Source organism: Myotis daubentonii, chromosome 1, assembly GCF_963259705.1.
Source record: "Myotis daubentonii chromosome 1, mMyoDau2.1, whole genome shotgun sequence".
Lineage (NCBI taxonomy): Eukaryota > Metazoa > Chordata > Mammalia > Chiroptera > Vespertilionidae > Myotis > Myotis daubentonii.
The window spans coordinates 186,552,894-186,573,417 of NC_081840.1; the positions used below are offsets into that span (position 1 = coordinate 186,552,894).

Sequence of the window (20,524 nt, forward strand, 5' to 3'; positions counted from 1 at the left end):
ATGGAGTCTTGGAAGTTGACTATCCCGTGTTCTCCTACAAATGGACCTTGAGAGCTTGTTTGGTTTTAGCAGGGGAGCCCAGCAGCTACTCCTATATCCCTGACCGAAGAAAAATCCTCCCCTGCCTGGGAAGGTGGTCCTCTCTGACTTAGGGGAGCAAGCAGCTCTGGGCAGGATGGACATGGAGCTGGTGAGGGAAGAGGGACATTAGCACAGCCAGCCAGAGTAGCAGAATCAACCCTGTGATCAATGGAATGAGCAATGTCCCCACCCAGATGTCAGTCACATTCCAGTAAATTTTCAGGGACTAAGCTGACTTATTTCCACTGGCCATTACACTATTGAAAAACAGCCCATACTGAACATTAGAAATGGAAATTATTTTTGTCACTTCTCAATATAACTATTTTTCATCGTTCAAGTTATAAAAGCAGTTGTGTGGCATTTTTCTCCATCATTAGGGTAAATCATAGCCTGATTCAAAAGTCAATATTAATGCAGAATGTACAATAACCACAGAGGGTGAGGCTTTTAAAAAGCTAAGCAAACGTTTTTTTAATGACCTGTACATCAGTAACAGCATCATTTCAGTTAAAGTTTTGGGGGAATTTTAAAAAGAAATTTCTCATCCCTTATCTTATTTTTCTCAAAAAAGAATAAAAAATAAATAAAATAAAGTTCTAAAGTCGTGGTTTTTAAAGGAAAGCAATTACATGTTCCTTAATTTAAACAGGAAATGACAGTTTATTTCACAAGCTCAAGACAAATTTTGGGACTTTTCCCCAGAGAATTAATGTTATAATTGCTGTAAATTATTAAGATTCCTCTGGCAAAACTATAATTTTTGTAAACTCTATTTATTTTGAACTTTGCATATTGGAAAAGTAATTTATCATGTTGTGAATGTCTGGCTTCCTTATTAAGGCAATCTCCAGTTAGGATTTTTATTGGGAATCCCCTCAGTGTTAGGAGCTACTCTACTTTCTTTTTCAGTTCACTTAGAGAATAGCCTAGGTTCCAAGGATAGCCTTGGATATGAAATGAGGAATAAGCCCATGAAACAAACTGATATTGTTACCAGAAACTGGAACTGGCCTTTGGCAGTTCTGCCTGGAACAGGCCGGTAGTGTGTGGGTTCTTGACTTGGTGCAGGAAAAATTTCACAGCATGAGTCCAAGTGATTGTGAGGGAACATTTAGTAAAGCTGGGGACAGTAAAACAAGGAAGGGCTTAGCATAAAAGAAGCAACAGGAGAGCCTAGGCTGGGCTGCCTTAGCTCTCTGGGAAGTCAGAGAAAAGGGGTCCTTAGAAACAGATTCAGAGGTTGGCCTGGGAGGAGCTGCCGCTGCCCATTGCTCCCCTGGTTGCAAGCCTCCTGGAGCCCTTTAGAGTTTAGGAGCTGTGGGGGGAAGGGGTGGGGGAAGAAGCGGAGGAAGAGAATGGCAGGGCTGCTCCCCAGAGGGAGAGAATGCATTGGGTCCTTTGTCTTGAAGCTTTATCTCTCTTTTGCAAGTGGGAATCTTGGGGGAGGTCTCAGGGGAGAGTTTCAGCAGAATATTCATCAGTTTTTAGGTGTATTCCTTCTGGGTCGTGGTCTCCACTGTTTGGTCAGTGTCAGGGCAGAGGGTGATTAGTCATTGCAGCTGGTCCTGGTGTTGCCCACTTGGTTTTGCTGCTTCTCTGGGTCTGGAACTGAAATACAACTGAGGCCTAGATGTTATCTTCAATTAGGTGACCTTCTGTGTCTTCTGTAATCTGCTCTGTGAGTTTGTTCAGCAGTTTGTCCCAGTTTTCCTAATTCCACTTGTCCTGCCTCAATATGAGCGGTCCATGGCAACTAGGTCACATAACGTTAGAATCAGGCAACTTCTTTTTCCCACTTATTTTCTTCAAGTTACAATCATCTCTACATATTTTTCAGGAATGATGTAATGGTCTGTGGAAATTACCCAATCTCAAGATAACTCACATCTTTCCCTCCCACTGCTTTTCTGTTCCATTTTCATGGTCATTGCATCCCTACAGCAGAATTATGGTAGGAGCACATTGTGATACAAGTATTTTTCTTTTTCCCAATTAACAATATATTAGTGTGTATGCACCTTTGTGTATGCACACACACACATCTGTGTGTGAGTAGAAAAAAAACAAACCCTCCTGATGTATTAGTTAGCCTATACTCTGAAACATAAACACCAAAATTTAGTGGCTTAACACAACCATTGATGGCGCTTTGGGCAGGGTTTAGCTGGGCAGCTCTGCTGTTCTCAGCTGGACTTATTTATGGGTCTTCAGTCACTGCAGTTAGCTTAGTGGCTCTGCTGTTAGGTGTTAGCTGGCGTAATGGGACAACTGGGCCAAGGTCTCATCATCCATCATCCCACTGGCTAGCTCAGGCTTGTCAGTACAGTGAGTGGTAAGTACCAGTGCACAACTGATTTTCAAGCCTCCGCTTATATCATTTGATATTGACCCATTGACCAAAGCAAGTCACATGGCCAAGCCCAAACCAGTGTAGGAAAGTCCTCCCAAGAGATATAGGGAGGCATCAGCAAATCAGAGTCATTACTGGCAGTCAATCCAGCACTCACTTCCATACCCTAAAAGAAATATCTATTTTTAGGAGCTTTCTCCCTCAGACATGAAGTCATATTTACTGCTGGCCTAAGAGAAATTGCTAATGACAATTGTGACTTGAAAATACTAAATATAAACTAAATCCTCATTATTCTATAGTGAGCAGCTATGTATGGCATTACAAGGCTGGAAAATTCAAGGAAAGTTTGTACATAGTACTTAATAAAAGTGTTCTTTCAAATCAGGAAAAAAGTGTAATTTGTATTTACTTACCCAACACACATTTATTAAGTTACCATTATTTGTTCATGAATCGATGTTTCTTGAGCTTCTTACATGGCCTACCACCTAGGCCCTGAGAACAGAGTAGAGAACAGAGAATGGAAGGTCTTTCTTCTGTTATGTTTTAATGAGAGGATCATCCTAATAAATAGATGGTTCAAAACAACAAACATACATTCAACAATAAACAAAACAGTAAAATAAATTTAGATAGTGATAATTGTCATTAGTACAATAAAATAGGAGACTGTGATAAAGATTGGAGACCTTATTTGGATCAGTCATAGAAGGCCTCTCTGAGGAGAAAATATTTGGGGGGAAAAAACACAAGTACTGAAAAATGTAAAGAAATCACCAAGTGAAGCAGCAACCAGCGTGGTCTGTTCCAGGAATAAAATTCAATGCAGGGCAGCAAGTATAGAGTCAGGCAGGAAGGTCAAAAAGGTAGGCAAGGACAAGGGCACATGGACTTTGGAGGCCATGGCAAGGAGCTCAGATTCAGATTTTTATCCCGATGCAGTGGGGGTGAGAGTGTGGCCAACCAGCAGTCAGGTTTTCAGCAAAGGAAATCAGAGATGGTATTATGACCTGATTTTTGTTTGTGGAGAATACACTGACTATAGGTGAAGAATGGACTGTAGCGGGACAAGAGTGGAGGCAGAGAGCCATTAGGAGGCCATCTGAAATATCTGAGCAAGAAGTGATGCTTCCTGATCTAGGTGGTAGTGGAGATGCAGAGACTAAGAGAAAACATCAGAACTTGCGGGGAATGGAGGGAGGGAGTGAAAGGAATCAAGAGTGACTATTCGACCTTTGGTCCGAGCAGCCACGGGCCTGCCAGTCACTGTACTGAGCTGTGGGGATAAAATAGACAAGAGCACCAGTATTTGCCTTGTGGGGTTTATGAGCTATAATTATTTTTAAAATGCTACTTGATTAATAGACTCATTATTTAGAAAAATTAAGTTAGATTTAAATATTCCAGTTTTTAACAACATCAAGTCCAGATAGGTTGAAACGTTGAATTTAATAAATGAATAATAGTTAAATAAATCAGAAGGAAAAAGAAAAAAAAAAAAAATATATATATATATATATATATATATATATGCATTAAGAATGGGAAAGCTTTTTGAACACTAAGATGTAAGCAATAAAGAAAAATAGTAATGGATTATTTAAATTTTAAAAATTTGTATGTCAAAAGATATACCAACAAAACTAACAGGCAATACTGAAAAATATAATCACAGCATATATGATGAAGAGTTGATGTGTTTAATATATAAAGAGATCTTATAAATCAGTAAGAAAAGATGGACAAAGAATACAATAAACAAGAAACCAAAAATACAGGATAAGTCTAAAGAAAGAGTTCAATCTTACAGGTATTCAATAATATACATATTTAAAATAGAATACGATATTTTTAAGCTTTCAAATTGATAAGTATTTAAACAAATAATAATAATTCAGGAGTCACCCTAAGACTATAAAATTAACACTTTTTTTAAAGAGAAATCCTTTTAAAATGTCATTCCCTTTCACCCGGCAACTTTATTTTTTGAAATGTAGCTAATGGACATTATCACGGTTTTGTGAAGTTGTATATAAACATTTACTACAGTGTAAATGTATAAACATTTACTACTATTTATAATAACATAAATTTCCACAATAGGGAACTAATTAAATAAATAATGTATATCCATATGGTATAATATAGTGTAACTAGCTGAAATCACATTGCAGAGGGGGGAAAAAAACACTGGCTGACATATGGCAAATTGTTCATAAGATGTTTTATGTGATAAAAAACAGGTTATAAAACAATAAGCCAAATGTAGTAGCATTTTGGTAAATACCCATAGAGGAACTATGTCAATAAAGACATTTACCAAATTGTTTATAGTAACTGCATTTAAGAGATGGAATTTTAAGTGATCTTTTTCTACATTTCTGTGTTTTCCAAAATTTTCACATCACATATGTGTGATTATGTATTTTTATATTACAAAACAAACATTACATATACAAAAGGGTAAGTACTCAAAAACAAAAGGAGTCACTGAGCCTCTAAAGGAAGGAAACCAGTTGCAAATTAGTAATCAGAATAAAGGTTTCCAGGATGCTTGCACATAAAAAATGCAAAAACATTTGCCTTGATACTGATACTAAAGGAATGATGCCCACAGAGTGGGGACTTTGGGGGTGGAGCATGGATTAAACAAAGACGTCCAAGACCTGGGAGCTATTGACACTGCAGGTCCTGTTAGTCATCATTAAAAGGTCAGCCCATAACAGCAGGGTTTGTGGTGCCAACATGGCAACATACTAATACCCACAAGTAATACCAAGTCACACTGTCCTCATAAATGAGGTGGTATAAGTTTTGATTGTGGCCCAAAAAATCCATTTGCCTCATTCTAATAAAATCATCTAAAGAATGATAAATCTGGTTGCTTCTGACCTCTGCATACCATAAGTTAACTAGCTAAACTGGCTGACTTTTTGAAATATTGTGATCAATCAAACATGTGACCTGAAAATCTTGAGTGATGATCAGTCTGTGAATTCAACACTTGAACATTCAGGACATGAGATATCAACTCTGCTTACTAAAGTCATTGCCGGAATAATATTTAATTCCTTTGGGAAGCTCTAAGGATTATACTTGAAAAACAACTTTTTAAAATATTATTAAAGTTGCTTTACATAGGAAACAGATAAAACATCGATGATACCAAAAAATACTTGTGTGGTAAAAGCACTTTGTATTCCCACAGCATCTGTCATCTAAGGGTCTCTAAGTTTTGGTGCTCACCCCTTTCTTTGGACTGATCTTATTTAATTTTTTTTAAAGCTTTGGCATTTTGGTAGTTTTCAAAGAGGTAGCTTCTTTTTAAAATTGAGGTTTAGTTGGCATATAACATTATATTAACTTCAGGTGTACAACATAATGATTTAATATTTGTATATGTTTTGAAATGATCACCACAATTAGTCTAGTTAACTAGACTTTGGTGGCCTTCCTAAAACTGGAGGTACCAAGGAACAGCAAAATCCCCAAATTCAATTCAATAGGTAGGGACTAAGTTATTACTAATTTCCTCTTTTATACTTTCTTACAGTAGTTTTCAAACTTTGATGACTACCTGATTCTTCTGAGGCGCTTATAAAGAAATGCAGGTGTTGCCATAACCGGTTTGGCTCAGTGGATAGAGCGTCGGCCTGCGGACTGAAGGGTCCCGGGTTCGATTCCGGTCAAGGGCATGTACCTTGGTTGCGGGCACATCCCCAGTGGGAGGTGTGCAGGAGGCAGCTGATCGATGTTTCTCTCTCATCGATGTTTCTAACTCTTTATCTCTCTCCCTTCCTCTCTGTAAAAAAAATCAATAAAATATATTTTTTTAAAAAAAGAAAGAAATACAGGTGCCTACAGCCCACCCCAGACCTACTAGATCAGTCTCACAAGTGCTGCGGTCCTATTGGAGTTTAGCAAGTTATATTGGTGCACCCTCGGTGTGGGAAGCACTGCTTTGGGTGAAAAGGTGCTGGTGGGTAAAGAAGGTGGAAAAAATAGAAGAAAGAAAGAAAGAGAGAGAGAGAGAGAGAGAGAGAGAGAGAGAGAGAGAGAGAGAGAGAAATATAAAATTTCTAATTGAAAGAGAACATTAAAAACAAAGACACAAACGGCCCTGGCTGGGTGGATCATGTCCAGTACACCAAAACGTTTGAGGGTTTGATTCTCAGTCAGGGAACATACCAAGGTTGTGGGTTCAATTTCCGGTGAGAGCATGTAAGGAAGGCGATCTCTTTCTCTCTCTCTCTCTCTCTCTCTCTCTCTCTCTCTCTCTCTCCCTCTCCCTCCCTCCCTTTTCTTCTCTCTAAAAAGAAAAGAAAAGAAATAATGACATTAAGTCTTAGTTGGTGTCATTTCTTACATGGACTATTTCTCTATAATCTGGATAGGCTAGAAAATAGAGAGTAGAATCAATCCAACTCAGTGGTTAAAGTGTTAATCAGGGTGTCAGTTCACTTCTCCTCAAAATGTGTGACAAGGAGCAAAGGAGTGTGTCTACCAGCTGATCCTAAGAAAGAAAGTAAACACTCCCAACATGCACTGAGGCACAGGGAGTGGCTCAGGTTTCTGACATTTCCCTGCGGTGGTGAAAGGAAGTAATAATTAACTACCAGATTCTGGAGTTGATGACCTTGTGTGAGTGTGTGTGTGTGTGTGTGTGTGTAGGACTCCCGGGAGCAGAGCCCAGCGGTGTGCAGGTGAGCCTTGTGCACCCCTCCTCCCACACTTGGCACGGACCTGGACCTCCAGGACAGGTGAGTGAGCGCTGACTTTCCGACAATCAGAGTTTGTGACCCAGCAGGGGAACAAACTGTCGCAAGCAAGTTCAGCCCAACAATGAAGGTAAAAAGGTTCCTTCTGCTCTCAGTGTGAATAACAGGTGAAACGGACATTACTTTTCCTCTTGATTTTTTTTTCAGAATGCTCTTTCCTGACCAAGTTATGCCTGTGAAGAGAGGGAAAAGGAGGGAAGGAGAGGGGGGAGTATGGAGGTTAGTGTGGCCACTGTGAAGAGAGGGAAAAGGAGGGAAAGAGAGGGGGGAGTATGGAGGTTAGTGTGGCCACTGTGAAGAGAGGGAAAAGGAGGGAAAGAGAGGGGGAAGTATGGAGGTTAGTGTGGCCACTGTGAAGAGAGGAAAAAGGAGGGAAGGAGAGGGGGGAGTATGGAGGTTAGTGTGGCCACTGTAAAGAGAGGGAAAAGGAGGGAAGGAGAGGGAGGTATGGAGGTTAGTGTGGCCACTGAGCCCTTCCTCCCTTAGCTTCAGGGAAATATCTCAGTGAGCACTGGACCTGGAATTGTGCTTACTCTCCAGAGATACTGGACTCCTGGCATGACATCCTCCTGTCCCTGAGTGTTCTTGTGGTTACAGTGTTGTATTGAATCAGCTAGCATGGAAGGTATTTTAAATAGAGGGTTCAAACCTAGCCTGTTTGGCTCAGTGGATAGAGCGTCAACTTCCAGACTGAAAGGTCCCAGGTTTGATTCTTGTCTAAGGGCACATAGGTGAGATCTGGTCAGGATGTGTGGAGGAGGCAACCAATTGATGTGACTCTCACATGGATGTTTTTCATTCTCTCTCTGTCTCCCCCTCTTCCATTCCCTCTAAAAATCAATGGAAAAATACCCTCAGGTGAAGAGTAACAAAAATGAAATAAATAAATAAATAAATAAATAAATAAATAAATAAATAAATAAAGGGTTCAGTCAGCTAAGCTTTTGTTTCCACAAAGCTACAAAAATGTAACCCCCCCCAAAAAAAAAATTGCAAAGGATTTCTGATATAATTTAAGACTGTACCAAACAATGAAAGAATAATCATAATTAATTACATGGGAGGCCATGAGTTAAGGATAACATTCTGAGGCAGGAGAGCCACAGGTTCAAGTCCTGGCTTTGCCACTTAGTATTTTGTTCCATAGCAAGTTAACTTATCTAAGCCTCAGTTTGTCATCTCTAAAAGTGAGCATCCTAACAGGAGCTGCCAATAGGGCTTCGATGAGCACTAAACACTGAGCAAGTATTCCATAAATGAGGCCTCTTATTAGCCAAAAGGGCCAGATCAGGAAGCAGGAGCTGAGCAGGGGAGACCAGACATTGTGGATCCAGGACCTGTGAGCAGATGGCAGGTGGGAAAAGCATTGCCTTTCTTAGTAGCAAGGATATTATCTGGCTTCTTGCCATTTTTCAAATAGAGTAGATGGTGGCAAATTCAAACTTATTTGCTATTCAGTCAATTTTACTTTGGAAAAGTCACATGTATATTCATGTTATTTCTAAAACTAAAGTGTAATTTTAATAGGAGAATTTTACACAGTCCCATCTTGTGGAACCCATGATGTTATCTGAGTTTAGTAAAAGAGATTGCCCCTTGAATAACTTGGAGAAAATTAGACCATAAGATTCCACGACCTTACATTGTAGTACATATTGTATTGTTTGTATTGAAGTGATGTAGACTTTCGTTTGTGTTGATGGCCAATGTATATAAAAGAATGATACCTGTTTTTTGTTGGTCGTTGCCTCTTAAACTTAAATTATAGGCAAGGCACCTTATTTTTTGAAATTTTATTTAAAGGGAACTTTTGTTAATATTGCTGTTAGTGTTTTTTTATAGAGGTTTTTTTTAAAAAAAATTTTAAATTTTTGAGAGGGAAAGGGGCAGACATTGATTGGTTGCCTCTGTATGTCCCTTGACTGGGGATCAAACCCGAACCAGCCACCTTTCAGTGTAAGGGACAATGCTCCAACCAACTGAGCTGCACCAGCCAGGGCAACATTGCTGTGAGTTTTATTAATGTTGATAACTTTGAGGAAGACAGACTTAGTTGCTATGACTAGCAAAGTGTTTCCATTGACAAAATGTTATCTTTTTATTTTACTAATATAAAACATTTAAGTGATTTGTAGTCAATCCTATTCATCATTTTTTTTGTGTGTGAATGCTAATATTACCTGACTTTGTAAATTTATCTTTTTAAGGAATAGTTGTTATGCAATCTTATATTAGTCTTATTAGTTTCAGGTATACAATAGTGATTTGACATTTTTAGACCTTACAATGTGACCACCCTACTATCCTAGTAATCATCTGTCACTATGTAAATTTATGCAATAATGTTAACTACATTCCCCTTCACTTTTTTCACCCATTCCCCCAACCACTTCCTCTGGTAACTGTCACTTTGGTCTCTGTTTTTATGAGTCTGCTTTTGTTTTGTTTTGCTTTACATTCCACATATGTGTGAAACTGTATAGTATTTATCTTCCTCTGCCTCACATTTCACATAGCATAACACCCTCTAAATCCATTAATGTGTCATAAATAGTAAGATTCCATTATTTTGTTTAAAAAATATTTTATTGATTTCAGAGAGGAAGGGAGCAAGAGAGATAGAAACATCAATGATGAGAGAGAATCCTTGATTAGCTGCCTCCAGGCACGCCCCTTATTGGGGATTGAGCCCACAATCCAGGCATATGCCCTGACCAGGAATCAAATTGTGACCTCCTGGTGTATATGTTGATACTCAACCACTGAGCCACACCAGCCAGGCCATTCCATTCTTGTTTATTGCTGCTTAATATTCCATTGTATATAAGGAGTGGGCATAAGTAGGTTTACTGTTGTTCCTATGGACAAAGACATTACTATTATGATTATTACAATAGTGAATAAACTCTGTTTCCTGTACTCACCACTGCAAATCTACTTTTTATCCATTCATCGGTCAATGAACATGATTCTTTTTTCAAATTGTAGAGTTAAAATTCTCCAATGTAATTACAATTGAATATGGACTGGAGAATTGTGAATAGAATTATAAAACCAACCAAACTGAACTTGACTACATTATTGTCCTCTAGAGTCTGGTTGAACTTAGTGTGGTTTAGTTAAAAACTTACAAGAGTACTAAGTCCATTTAGAATAAATTTCAGTACTGGTATTTACTAAATATTTTTCAAAGCAGGAATATGCTTTTACGCTGAATAGATATTGTTAGTGCTGGAGTCGCCGAAGGAGGAACGTATAAGGCCAAAGTGGTAAGGGCTTATAAATTTATTAGGTCATCTGGATACCAGGTGGGCTGAGCCCCCAAAATGGTGCCAGCACCCAAAATTGGGAGTCAGAAGTTTTTAAGGGACCCTAGGTGGGCTTTTTCTGGGTGGAGAATTCCCTGTTCCGGTCTGAATCCTGGAAAGGTCCAGAGGGGAGAGATAATGGTCTTTGCAAGTGGAATGTGGTCTTAGCAAGTGGAATGTGGTCTAAGCAAAAGGGAATGTCCGTTGTGAAGTGGCCTGAAGGTCAGTTCCCAGGGGTGGAGTATCGATTCAATTATTTGATCAAACATAACAGAACGTCTTAAACCAAGTTATTTGATTTTATTTCTTAATAGGCATATGTCTCAACAATGTACAGTACCATCAATTGAAATTAATCTACTTAACTATATTGGAGATTAACTTACTTGAAATTAACTTATTTAACCACATAATTGTAGGTAACTCTCCTTTGTTAAAGTCTGTTTTAGTATAAATGTGTTTTTCTACTACTTCTAATGCATATAACATTTTAAGATAAACTATTAAATGTTTTCGGAATAGGAAGAGAGAGAGAGAGAGAAAGAGAGAGAGACAACCAACAGTAATTAAGAAAAAATTAAATTTTCAAATATATTCAAAATAGTATAACATGTATGTAACATGTCTTTTTAACATGTAATTCAAAGATTAACATCTGATATTTGTTTTAACTCTGTAAAATAACAAGCATGGTACACTTTCATTTGAAATAGAAATCTAATGCTAACAGTCAACTTACGTTAGAAGCAGGTAGGGATTTTAGGGTTGTTATATATACATGGAGGAAAAAAAAGAAAAAGAAATACATGGGCTTCATAGAAAAGTTTAGATTTTTAAAACATATTCAAGTATGGGTCAATTGAAAATACAGCCTCTGAGAAAGAACATCTTCTGAATATTCTCTTTGCAGCCAAGTCCAGGGTTAGAGAGGATTAGGCCCTGCTACAAAATTAAACTTATGTCTGTCAGAGCTGTCAAATACTATATAGTGATTTCATCCCTTCATAACAGCATCTCAATACAAAACCAATATTTCAGTTGTCTTTATTTTAAGTGATGAGGGTACTATTTTAGTAGCTGAAATGATTAAAGACAACTTTTCATTATCATCATCCCAGGGCTAGTAAATGGAGCTCAAGAGAAGAGAGTCTCCCAATTCTTTTGTAGCCAACATATGAACAGAAAAGATGAGTCATGATGCCTGTGAAGCCACCTTAGAATGTCCTCTTGGAAACTTAGATGAAGTAGGAAATCCTTGAGCTGGGCCACAGCAGCAATTCCAGCAGCTCCCTTCTAGACTGTGCGCTGGTGAGATTCTTTGAGTCCTGACATGGCTGAAAGCTAGCCTGCTTCTTCTACTGCTCTTGCTTCCCTCACTTCCCCAGCACACTCTGGGGAGAACAAAGCACGTGGTCTTAGCACTGTGTAAATATGAAATAGATTATTAAAGTCTTGTCATTTCAAATTGGATTCTACTGGAACTGAGAGCAATGACATGGTCACATAGACATCTGGTTGTTTGATCCACATCCTGTTTAGTGCTGTCTTAAATCCAAGTACTTTTTTGTTTATTTTTATCTCAAAACAAACATTTTTCTAGCTGCAATCAACATCACTTAATGAAATGATGGTTTAAGTAACCCAACTCTGAACTTTTTATCATCTCTGCAAATTAAATGCATTCTTTAGAAAAACTATGGAGACAAATGTTTCTCAGAATCCATACTTTTCTTGACTCTTTTGGATAATGGGTAGAATTGTAGTTTTGGGGTTTTTTTAAAGATAATTGTATGTAGATCTTTTCTTCTCAACATCGTAAAATTATGACCATCTTGACACGAATCCAGGGCAGAGCTTAGAGAAAAATTTATTTTCTTTATAGCTTTATTTTGGAACTGAATACATATTTGTAACTTTCTATTGCCTCTTCAAGCCAAAACAATAATTTAAAAAATAACTTCATGTATATAGTCTTATTTAATAATTGAAATATACACTTGCTATTTCAATGTGTTACTTTATGTTTTTTTTATAACTTTTATGGTGTATATTATATATTTTCCTTGTATATGATCTTAAAAGTGGGTATAAAATAAAAAAGAAAATAACTGTCATTCACCCTCAAAGCTCTCAATTTTAATGTTACTTGAATATGCTTCCCCATGTATTGAATATATTAATTATTTTGCATATGTTTTATCTATATACTTGTAAATACATATATACTCACTCTGGGTAATACAAAACTGAAATAAGCAATAATCCTGTTCAAAAGGACCAAATAGTCAAATTAAGTAAAATAAAATATATGACCCAGAAAGAGAAAAGAGTAGGTAATTAAAACGCTGCAGATATTTTCCTGTGAAATGGCAGGAAAAATTTTCTTTGGCTGAGGATCCTAGGGAAGTTAGCACCTGTATTTTTTGTTTTAGTTCATTGTAAAATTATGACCATCTTGACACTGTATACCCACTGGCCTCAGGCATAAGGGACTACAGACGGAGATATAGGCTACACTTCATGTGGTTAGTACGGATGTGGGTCCAAAGAAGGAACTTGTGGAATATTTGTTGTCTATACAAGTAACCATTTAATTAATCCATGCTTGGGCACAGGAAGGTAATTTAAATGAGTGGTCCATTTGAGTTCATTTCAGCTTGGATTCCCCTTCCATTTTCTGGCTTCCTCCTGGTAACTGGTCAGTGCGGGCAAGCCCACATCTAGGCAGGATGCAGAGCAGATGGAGAAAAACCACTGATGCTCTCTCATGTTCTCCGGTCTCTGCTGCCCACACACTCAGTGCTCCCATTCTGCCTGCTCAGACCCATTCTACCTGGTTAGTCTCCCTCCTTCTCTGGGAAGCTCCCTAGGCCTTTGTGACCTTAGACCTGCCTAGTACTCAGAACTGTTTATTTCTCCAGAACTTAATTGCTGACCTATCTAATTGCTAATTGCTATCTTCTGAGCTCCACTTTGTCTGGACAAAATGAAAAAATAAATAACCACACTTATTAAATGAGTAATCTCATTTCATACACAATCTAAGTGAATAAGCTCTGGCCCCAAGTAAAGTACATAGATTTATAACAATTGCTTTCCTCCTTAAATTATAGTTTATCAAAATAATGGTGAATGTCCAAAGTAAGAATTCTAGGCTCCTATACAATTATTTTTCTGTTTTCATAAATCCTCTCCATCTTTGCTAATCATAACCTCTGTGATCATCCTCTTAAGCCTTTTTGAGGAAACTAGGTCAAAAATCTACCAAGTCTTCATCATTTAAAAGATATGCACAAGGGCCCAACCAGTTTTTAATTTGCTATGAATCATGGTTAGTGGGAATGGAGAGGGAAAACTATCTGAATTCATAGATCTATTTATCACTTCAGCAATGAATAATAAAGTGAGAATTTTACCAAGTCACATTTTTACCTTTCTGGTATTTAGACTGTTTGAATATTTTGCTTAGTCAATTTTTAGATTCAGACATGGCCAATAGTATTTCCTATTTAATTAGCATATACCACCTAGGAACAAAAATTTATGCTGTTTCTATTTTATTCCCTAAATTCCATTCAATTGTCTGTCTTCCTAAGGTCAGAGAATAAGGTCAGAACTTTTGAAATTCTTTAATCCCATCTGAAATCTTCTGCTTTGGCTCAGCATAGATCACCCGTTTACAAGGCCGTTGTTTGCCCCCTTTAATGATGCCTTAGCTATTTGATGAATGATGACTCTTTAGCCCATCACTGTCAGTTTGCACTTTGTGACTCTAAGAGGCTTCCATCTTGGTTCTTCAGTTCAAAATATCTCCAACTTCTAGTCTCAGCTAAAATGTCATTTTAACTGAGGTCTAGAAAAAGTTTATAAATAATTCTTAATCCTTTGGACCATATCTGCAACTTTACATTCAGTCAGTCACTCAACAGGTATTAATTGAATTCCTTCCATGGTGTTCCATGCAAATTCGAATAGCTGGACGTACACAGGCAAATTTTCAAAAGCCCCTATTGTAAGAAACTAGTGTTGTAGTTAGAGAAGATGGACGACGTAAATAAATAAGATCCTTTCAGATATTGATATGTAACTAGATGAAAATAATGTAAGAGTGATGGAGACTTGCTTATAGAAAGCCTCTGAGAGAAGAGACAGGGACTGGATCTGCATGATGGGGGATGCCCCAACGAGGAGAAGCAGCAAGGATAAGTCCCTGAGGCAGGAATGAATTTAGGGGTAATTGAAAACCAGAAAGAAGGCCAATGTAAGTGACATAGATTCAATAAGGAAATAATAAAGGAAGTGAATACTGAAGAGATTGGCGGGACCTCATGAGTAATCACAGGAAGGTTATACTTTATTCTAGTTCATTCTTGCAAGTCTTTGCAAGGTTTAAATCATAGGATGACAAAATCTGACTTGATCTTTGAAATTGCCGTTATGCTGTGTGAAGAATGGAATGTTGATCACCATGTGGATGCAGGGAGACCAGTCAGGAGACTGATGAGATAATCTAGGAGAAAGGTGATGGTGGCTTGGCTCAAAGCGGTAGCTTTGGAAATAGGAGCTTTTGAGTTCAGGTTACATATGGAGATACAATCAATAGAACTTACTTCTGGATTGGAATCTGGTTATGATGGAAGAATTAAAAATAAGATTGACTGTTAAGTGTTTGTGCTTAATTGGGCAGATAGAGAAGACTTGTGGAGGTGGGAATTCTGAAGCATGGGAGAAAGTCAGTGGTTCTGTTTTGGCCAGGTTGATATTGAGATGGCTGTTAGACATCCAAAGAGAATAAGTACATAGTTGAGCTCAGCAGAGAGGCTGTGCTGGAAATTAATTCAATTATCTGGGAGAAAGTGTAGATAGAGGGGATGGCCCAAAACATAAAAAGCCGGCATTTTGTGATTCTTAGAGAAGTCAGCAGAGGAGGCTAAAATAGTGAAGCGAATGAGACAGCAAGAAAATAAGGCAAGGTTGTTGTGATTACTTCAAAATACCTTAAAGATAAAAGTGTTTCAAAAGAAGAGAACAATCAACCTTGTCAAATGCTGCTCATGTAGTGTTTGACCTACCGAGTTAATTTGCCCAGTTTGCTGAGCTTCTGACCCTGGGGCTTGAGTCCTCGCCATGCTATGGAGAGTTCTTCTAAATGATGTGCTATCAGAGAGGATGACATTCCCATCTAGAGGAACACATCCTTAGCAAGAGGATATGAGTAGGCAAGACATAAATCAATAGTAACAATACAAGGTCGAATGCAGAAAATGGCATCACAACAGTGTAGATAACAGGCTGTGGGAGATTTGATAAGGTCACACTTGATCAAGGATGAGAAGGAAGCAGAAATCTGGAGTGACAAGGGCCCTCTTGTACAAAGCAACTAGTAGAACACTCTGTGGTTTGAGATTTCATTAGACTTGAAGGCCTGCTGTTAAAGAAAAGCTTCAGTTTTAAGTTTGAAAAGTAGGTTTGAGTGGAATTGCAGAAAGCCTGAATGTCAGGTTAAGGGACTAGGGCTATATCTGTTTTGCTAAGAATGAGATCCCAGGAAAATTTGTGAACAAGAAGATGAAGTGAGATCAGAATGGTAAAAACATAATTAGAAACTCATCAACTATTCAGCTTAGAGACTATTACAATATGCCCGATGAAATGTGCTCATAGCATTCAAGTAGATGACAGAATTTCGAACTAACAATGTGCTATAAGGAAAAATATGCATCAGAAATGTTGTGAGAATGGCTGTTTTTTTTTGTGGGGTTTCTTTTGTTTTGTTTTGTTTGTTTTGTTTTGGACAGCTAGTCTCCTGGAGGAAGAAAAACATGAAATGTCTTCCACACACCCTATCCCAACCAAAATAATCTGATTCAGAAGAAAAAGAAGGGAATCCCTCTCCCTCTTTTTTTTAAATAAAAAAATTCATCTTTTCTCTCCAGCCTACCTTTTTATTCCAGCTATATCCCTTTAATTCTGTAGGTTTGAAGCAATGGTAGTCAAATATTCAGTTTCTGCAAGATGGAATGACTAGAAATTATTATATTTAAAATCTCTGGTTATACCTTAATGCCACTTATATGACAACCTAAAGGAGGATATTATTCATGTCTGACCACAGTTTCCAGAGCCTGAAGGAGACTTCAGTGATGTTACATCACAATCAACCCTGCGAGCCTGAGCTTGACTTGAGCTGCCTGAAAACTTAAGATTGTGTCTGCAGGAATTGGCAGGGTTCAGCCAGCTTGGATTTAATTTCTGTAATAGGAGGAATATGTTTCCTTGCACAGAATCTTACAGGAGAAAATTCTTTCCAGAAATACTCCAAAAACTTACCAAATTGGTCCATGATTCCTTGGCATTGGGCCACTTATTCTGAAGTTTTTTAGTTTACTGAGTACAATTTTCTATTTTCTTCACACCTCCAGGATCTCTTCTCTATTACAGCTATCTTGTATTCCCATGTTGCCACAAAAATTTCACAAAAATGCTTCATTTGAGACCCTAGAAGCCTTTGGGATTTAACATCTTCTTAAAGAAAACAACACGGGGCTGCTAAGTAAGCAGAAGTTTAAAACTGACTGATTTTTTCCCACAAGTCTCTGGAAATTTTATTTTAAAATATAATATCCGCAAGGCTTCTACATTTTTTCATAAATTTCTGGAGATTTTACTATAAAATATAACCAGAAACTCTTCAGAAATATTATTCTAGTTGGGCAGAATTTTTCATATGGCTTCTCATTTTTTTCTTTTTATAATTATCAATAAAATGTAAGCTCTGTAGCAGCTTCAAACACTCCAAGCACACCTGTGCATTTATAGAGGGATGGGACAGGAGGATAACTTTTCAATCACAAAAATCTGGTAGTATTAGAACTGTGGATAAATTGAAAAATGAAAAAAAAAATCTTTAGAGTGTATTCCAAATCAAATAGTAAAAATTCAGAAGTAAGATTCTTTATAATCGTAGTAATGCCAGATTTGGATATACTAAGTACATTCCTTACAAAGAGTGTAGCTAAGACAGCCAGCAACCATAAAGTTATTATCATCATAACTTTGATCCAGGATTCCACTTACAAATTTGCAAATCATTAGCATTTATCATGGGCCAACCTTGGATTTTGTATGATAACTTTCTTACAACTATTGCTCTGCCTTGTTTGCCTTTCCCTCTCTCTGTCTCTCTATCCTACAGTTGCCAGTTTCTCAAATTGATTACCAAAGGGAAGCCTATTTGTCAAGTTAATATGTTTGTGGTTTATCTGATATTTCTTCATATGTCCTCTTTATCATCTTTCATTCGAGATTGTCAAAATTAAATTGTTTGTTCCCCTTCTTTTACTACTATGTTCCCTAAATTATATGAAGAAAACAATTTTCAGTTTAAAATGAAAGATCATATCAAAAGAGACAAAATAGGTTTTTCTCAAAAGCACAGGTTGAGTAATTAGAACAGGGGAAAAGAGCCAAGGATCTTAAAACTTAAGTGGGTTGGGGCTGGTAGGAGTGGGCAGGGAAGACAACATATTATTACTTGTTTCCCAAAACAAATTACGAGCAATCATGAAAAAGAGCTTTGGAGGAGGCCATTTAGAAACTCACTCAACATGAGTTGTAGTTAAACTCTGAACTCTAAGCTTATTTTCTTACAATTGAAGGCTTTGCAGAACATCTCATTTATCCTCACTATTAATTCCCTTCGACATAGAAAAAAATCCTTGAAAAGAATCTTAGCATGGACTGATTTATAGAAAAAGAATTAATCTATATAACCTTTTCCAAACTGCAAAATTGTTGGTGAAAAGGAAACAAAGTTGAGGCCTTGAAGGTATTCAGACTGTGCTTCAAATGAGCTGCTCCGTTACTTACTGAGGGTTTGAAGTGGAGGTAATAGCCTGCAGACCTTGCTGGGATAGATGGTCGCAGGATTTTGAGAGAAGGTGGCTCACCTACAGAGTGTACGACACATGCTAAAAAAGTATCTTCTCTTTCCTTTCCTCCCCAACCCAACCCTCATGCCCATACGTGAAACACTACTTAAACACCCCCTCTCCTCCAATACTTTTACACACTAGGGACACAACAAGAAAATTCAATTTAAGTCAGAAACTGATTTATGAATGCATCACGAGTGCATGCCATTAATGTTATTCTAATGTTTTAGGGTATCCATAGATGACCTCAAAAAGGGAGGAAAGATGACTATGATGCCCGACCAGTACTCTTCTTGGATCTTCGTCAATGACAGGACATTCCTTACTGGGTAACTGTATATCTGTCTTATATGTTATTCTAGTTGCCAGTAGAAGCAGAGAAACTATCGAGGAGCTGAAATATTCCAGGGTAGAGATGGTAGTGCCTTGGGCCAATGGAGGTGGAGGTAGGAAAAAAAGGTCAGATTCTGGTGATATTTTGAAAGAAGTGACAATAGGATTTCCTGAAGGTTTAGATGTTGGGTGTGAGAGAAAGAGAATAAACAAGGATTATTCCAAGGTTTTGGTTGAGAAAAATGGAGTTAAATTTTTCTGATTTTATAAAGACTATAAATGAGCAAGTTTGTGGTAGATCAGGAGTTCAGCCCTAGACGTGTTACGTTTGCGAATGAGTAAGATCAGCAAGGAAATAAGTATAAACAGAAAATTCCAGATCCAAGGTTGAAAGAGTGAAATGAAGTAAGAAAAATAGGAAACAAGAAGGCAAGGAAGAAATATATTGGGTGAAAGTAAGAAGAATGGCTGTGGAGACTGAACAGAGAGGAAGAGCAGTATATATTTACTATATTACCCGTTACATATGTGTCATTCATAATATACATACTATGAGATGTCAAAATAACTGAAGCATTGATGGACATACAAGGAAAAGAGGGAAATTGAGGAGCTGGGAAATTTAACTGAAACACTGACAATGAAGGTCAGAGAACATAACCAAAGGTCCTAGAGACTGGTAAGAGATGGCCCTGGTAACAAGATGAGCATTGTTGAGAGGACCTAAAAGATGACAGATTGGGAAGAGAAAAGGATAAGAAAAGCATTGAGTGATCTGCAAGATTAGCAGGGGCAAATTAGGTTCCAGGTAGATGGATGATGGAGAAGTTGGGAGGTTGTGACTATAAAGCAAGAGGCTCCCAAGAGAATGGCAGGAGGCAAAGAACAGGATGAGAGCCCAGGACAGCCCCAAGAAGGCCCCTATGCATTTGCCTCCTCCCAAAGGAAATTACAGAACCAAGAGTGGTGCTTCCAAAGACAACAGCCCTAGGTCTGCCCCAGTGTTTCTTTTTGCCTGTATGCTTTCTGTGCAGCATAAGTTTAACCAACCACGAAAACAAATTTACCACACCGGGAGGGAGGTTCAGGGAAGGAAAAGTACAGGATGTAAGAGAAGAATGTACAAACCCTTCTACGCATTTCCCTGTTATTCAGCTCTGCATGACGCAGTTCAGCTTATAAAATCATGACTCCCATCTGCCCCGCCAGTATATTGCTAAACTACCCTGGGGGCCCACCTCTCAGATTACAACCTCTGAGGTTACAATCATTGTCCCTTAGTTGACTTCAGCTGTGACACAGCAGCTTTACCGCCTGAATAACCAAAGGAAGCAAGGTTCTTTCTCACTCAAACCTTTAGATTTGCCCTTGTGATCAGATTAAAGCGCATCAGGTATCAGGTAACTTCAATACACTGTCTCTTGTTTGCACACTGTAGCATCAACCTCTCTTCCCTGACAAAACTTCAAGACAAATGTCATAGAGAAGCTCCTGTGCCCTCCCTGACTCCTGTCTGCTCTTAGGCGTATTCCTATTCTGACTAATCCCCACCATTTGTATGCTTGCATTTCTCTTTATTCTCTGGGTTCTTTATTCTCCTGTCCCTTTCTCTAAATAATAAAGTTTTCTTCCACCTTTCTAGAGCTCCTAGTTCAGTTCTAATAAGAGTTATGTCTATCTCACTGTAGCCATGACCAGCCAATGGTAATTTTTATCCTGGATCACCACATCCCC

General features: G+C 38.0%; 1 protein-coding gene across 3 annotated transcripts in view; it reads left to right on the forward strand.

Moving 5' to 3' along the window:
• The first annotated feature begins 7,056 nt into the window (after positions 1-7,056).
• Positions 7,057-20,524, forward strand: part of RASSF6 (Ras association domain family member 6) — a 55,568-nt gene continuing 42,100 nt past the window's right edge. For 2 of the 3 annotated variants that reach the window (XM_059668806.1, XM_059668825.1), the window contains exons 1-2: positions 7,057-7,197; positions 18,688-18,786. In XM_059668806.1, coding sequence (XP_059524789.1) covers positions 18,722-18,786 — 65 coding nt within the window. In that variant the 5' untranslated portion in view covers positions 7,057-7,197; positions 18,688-18,721. The other variant, XM_059668816.1, reaches the window with a different exon arrangement.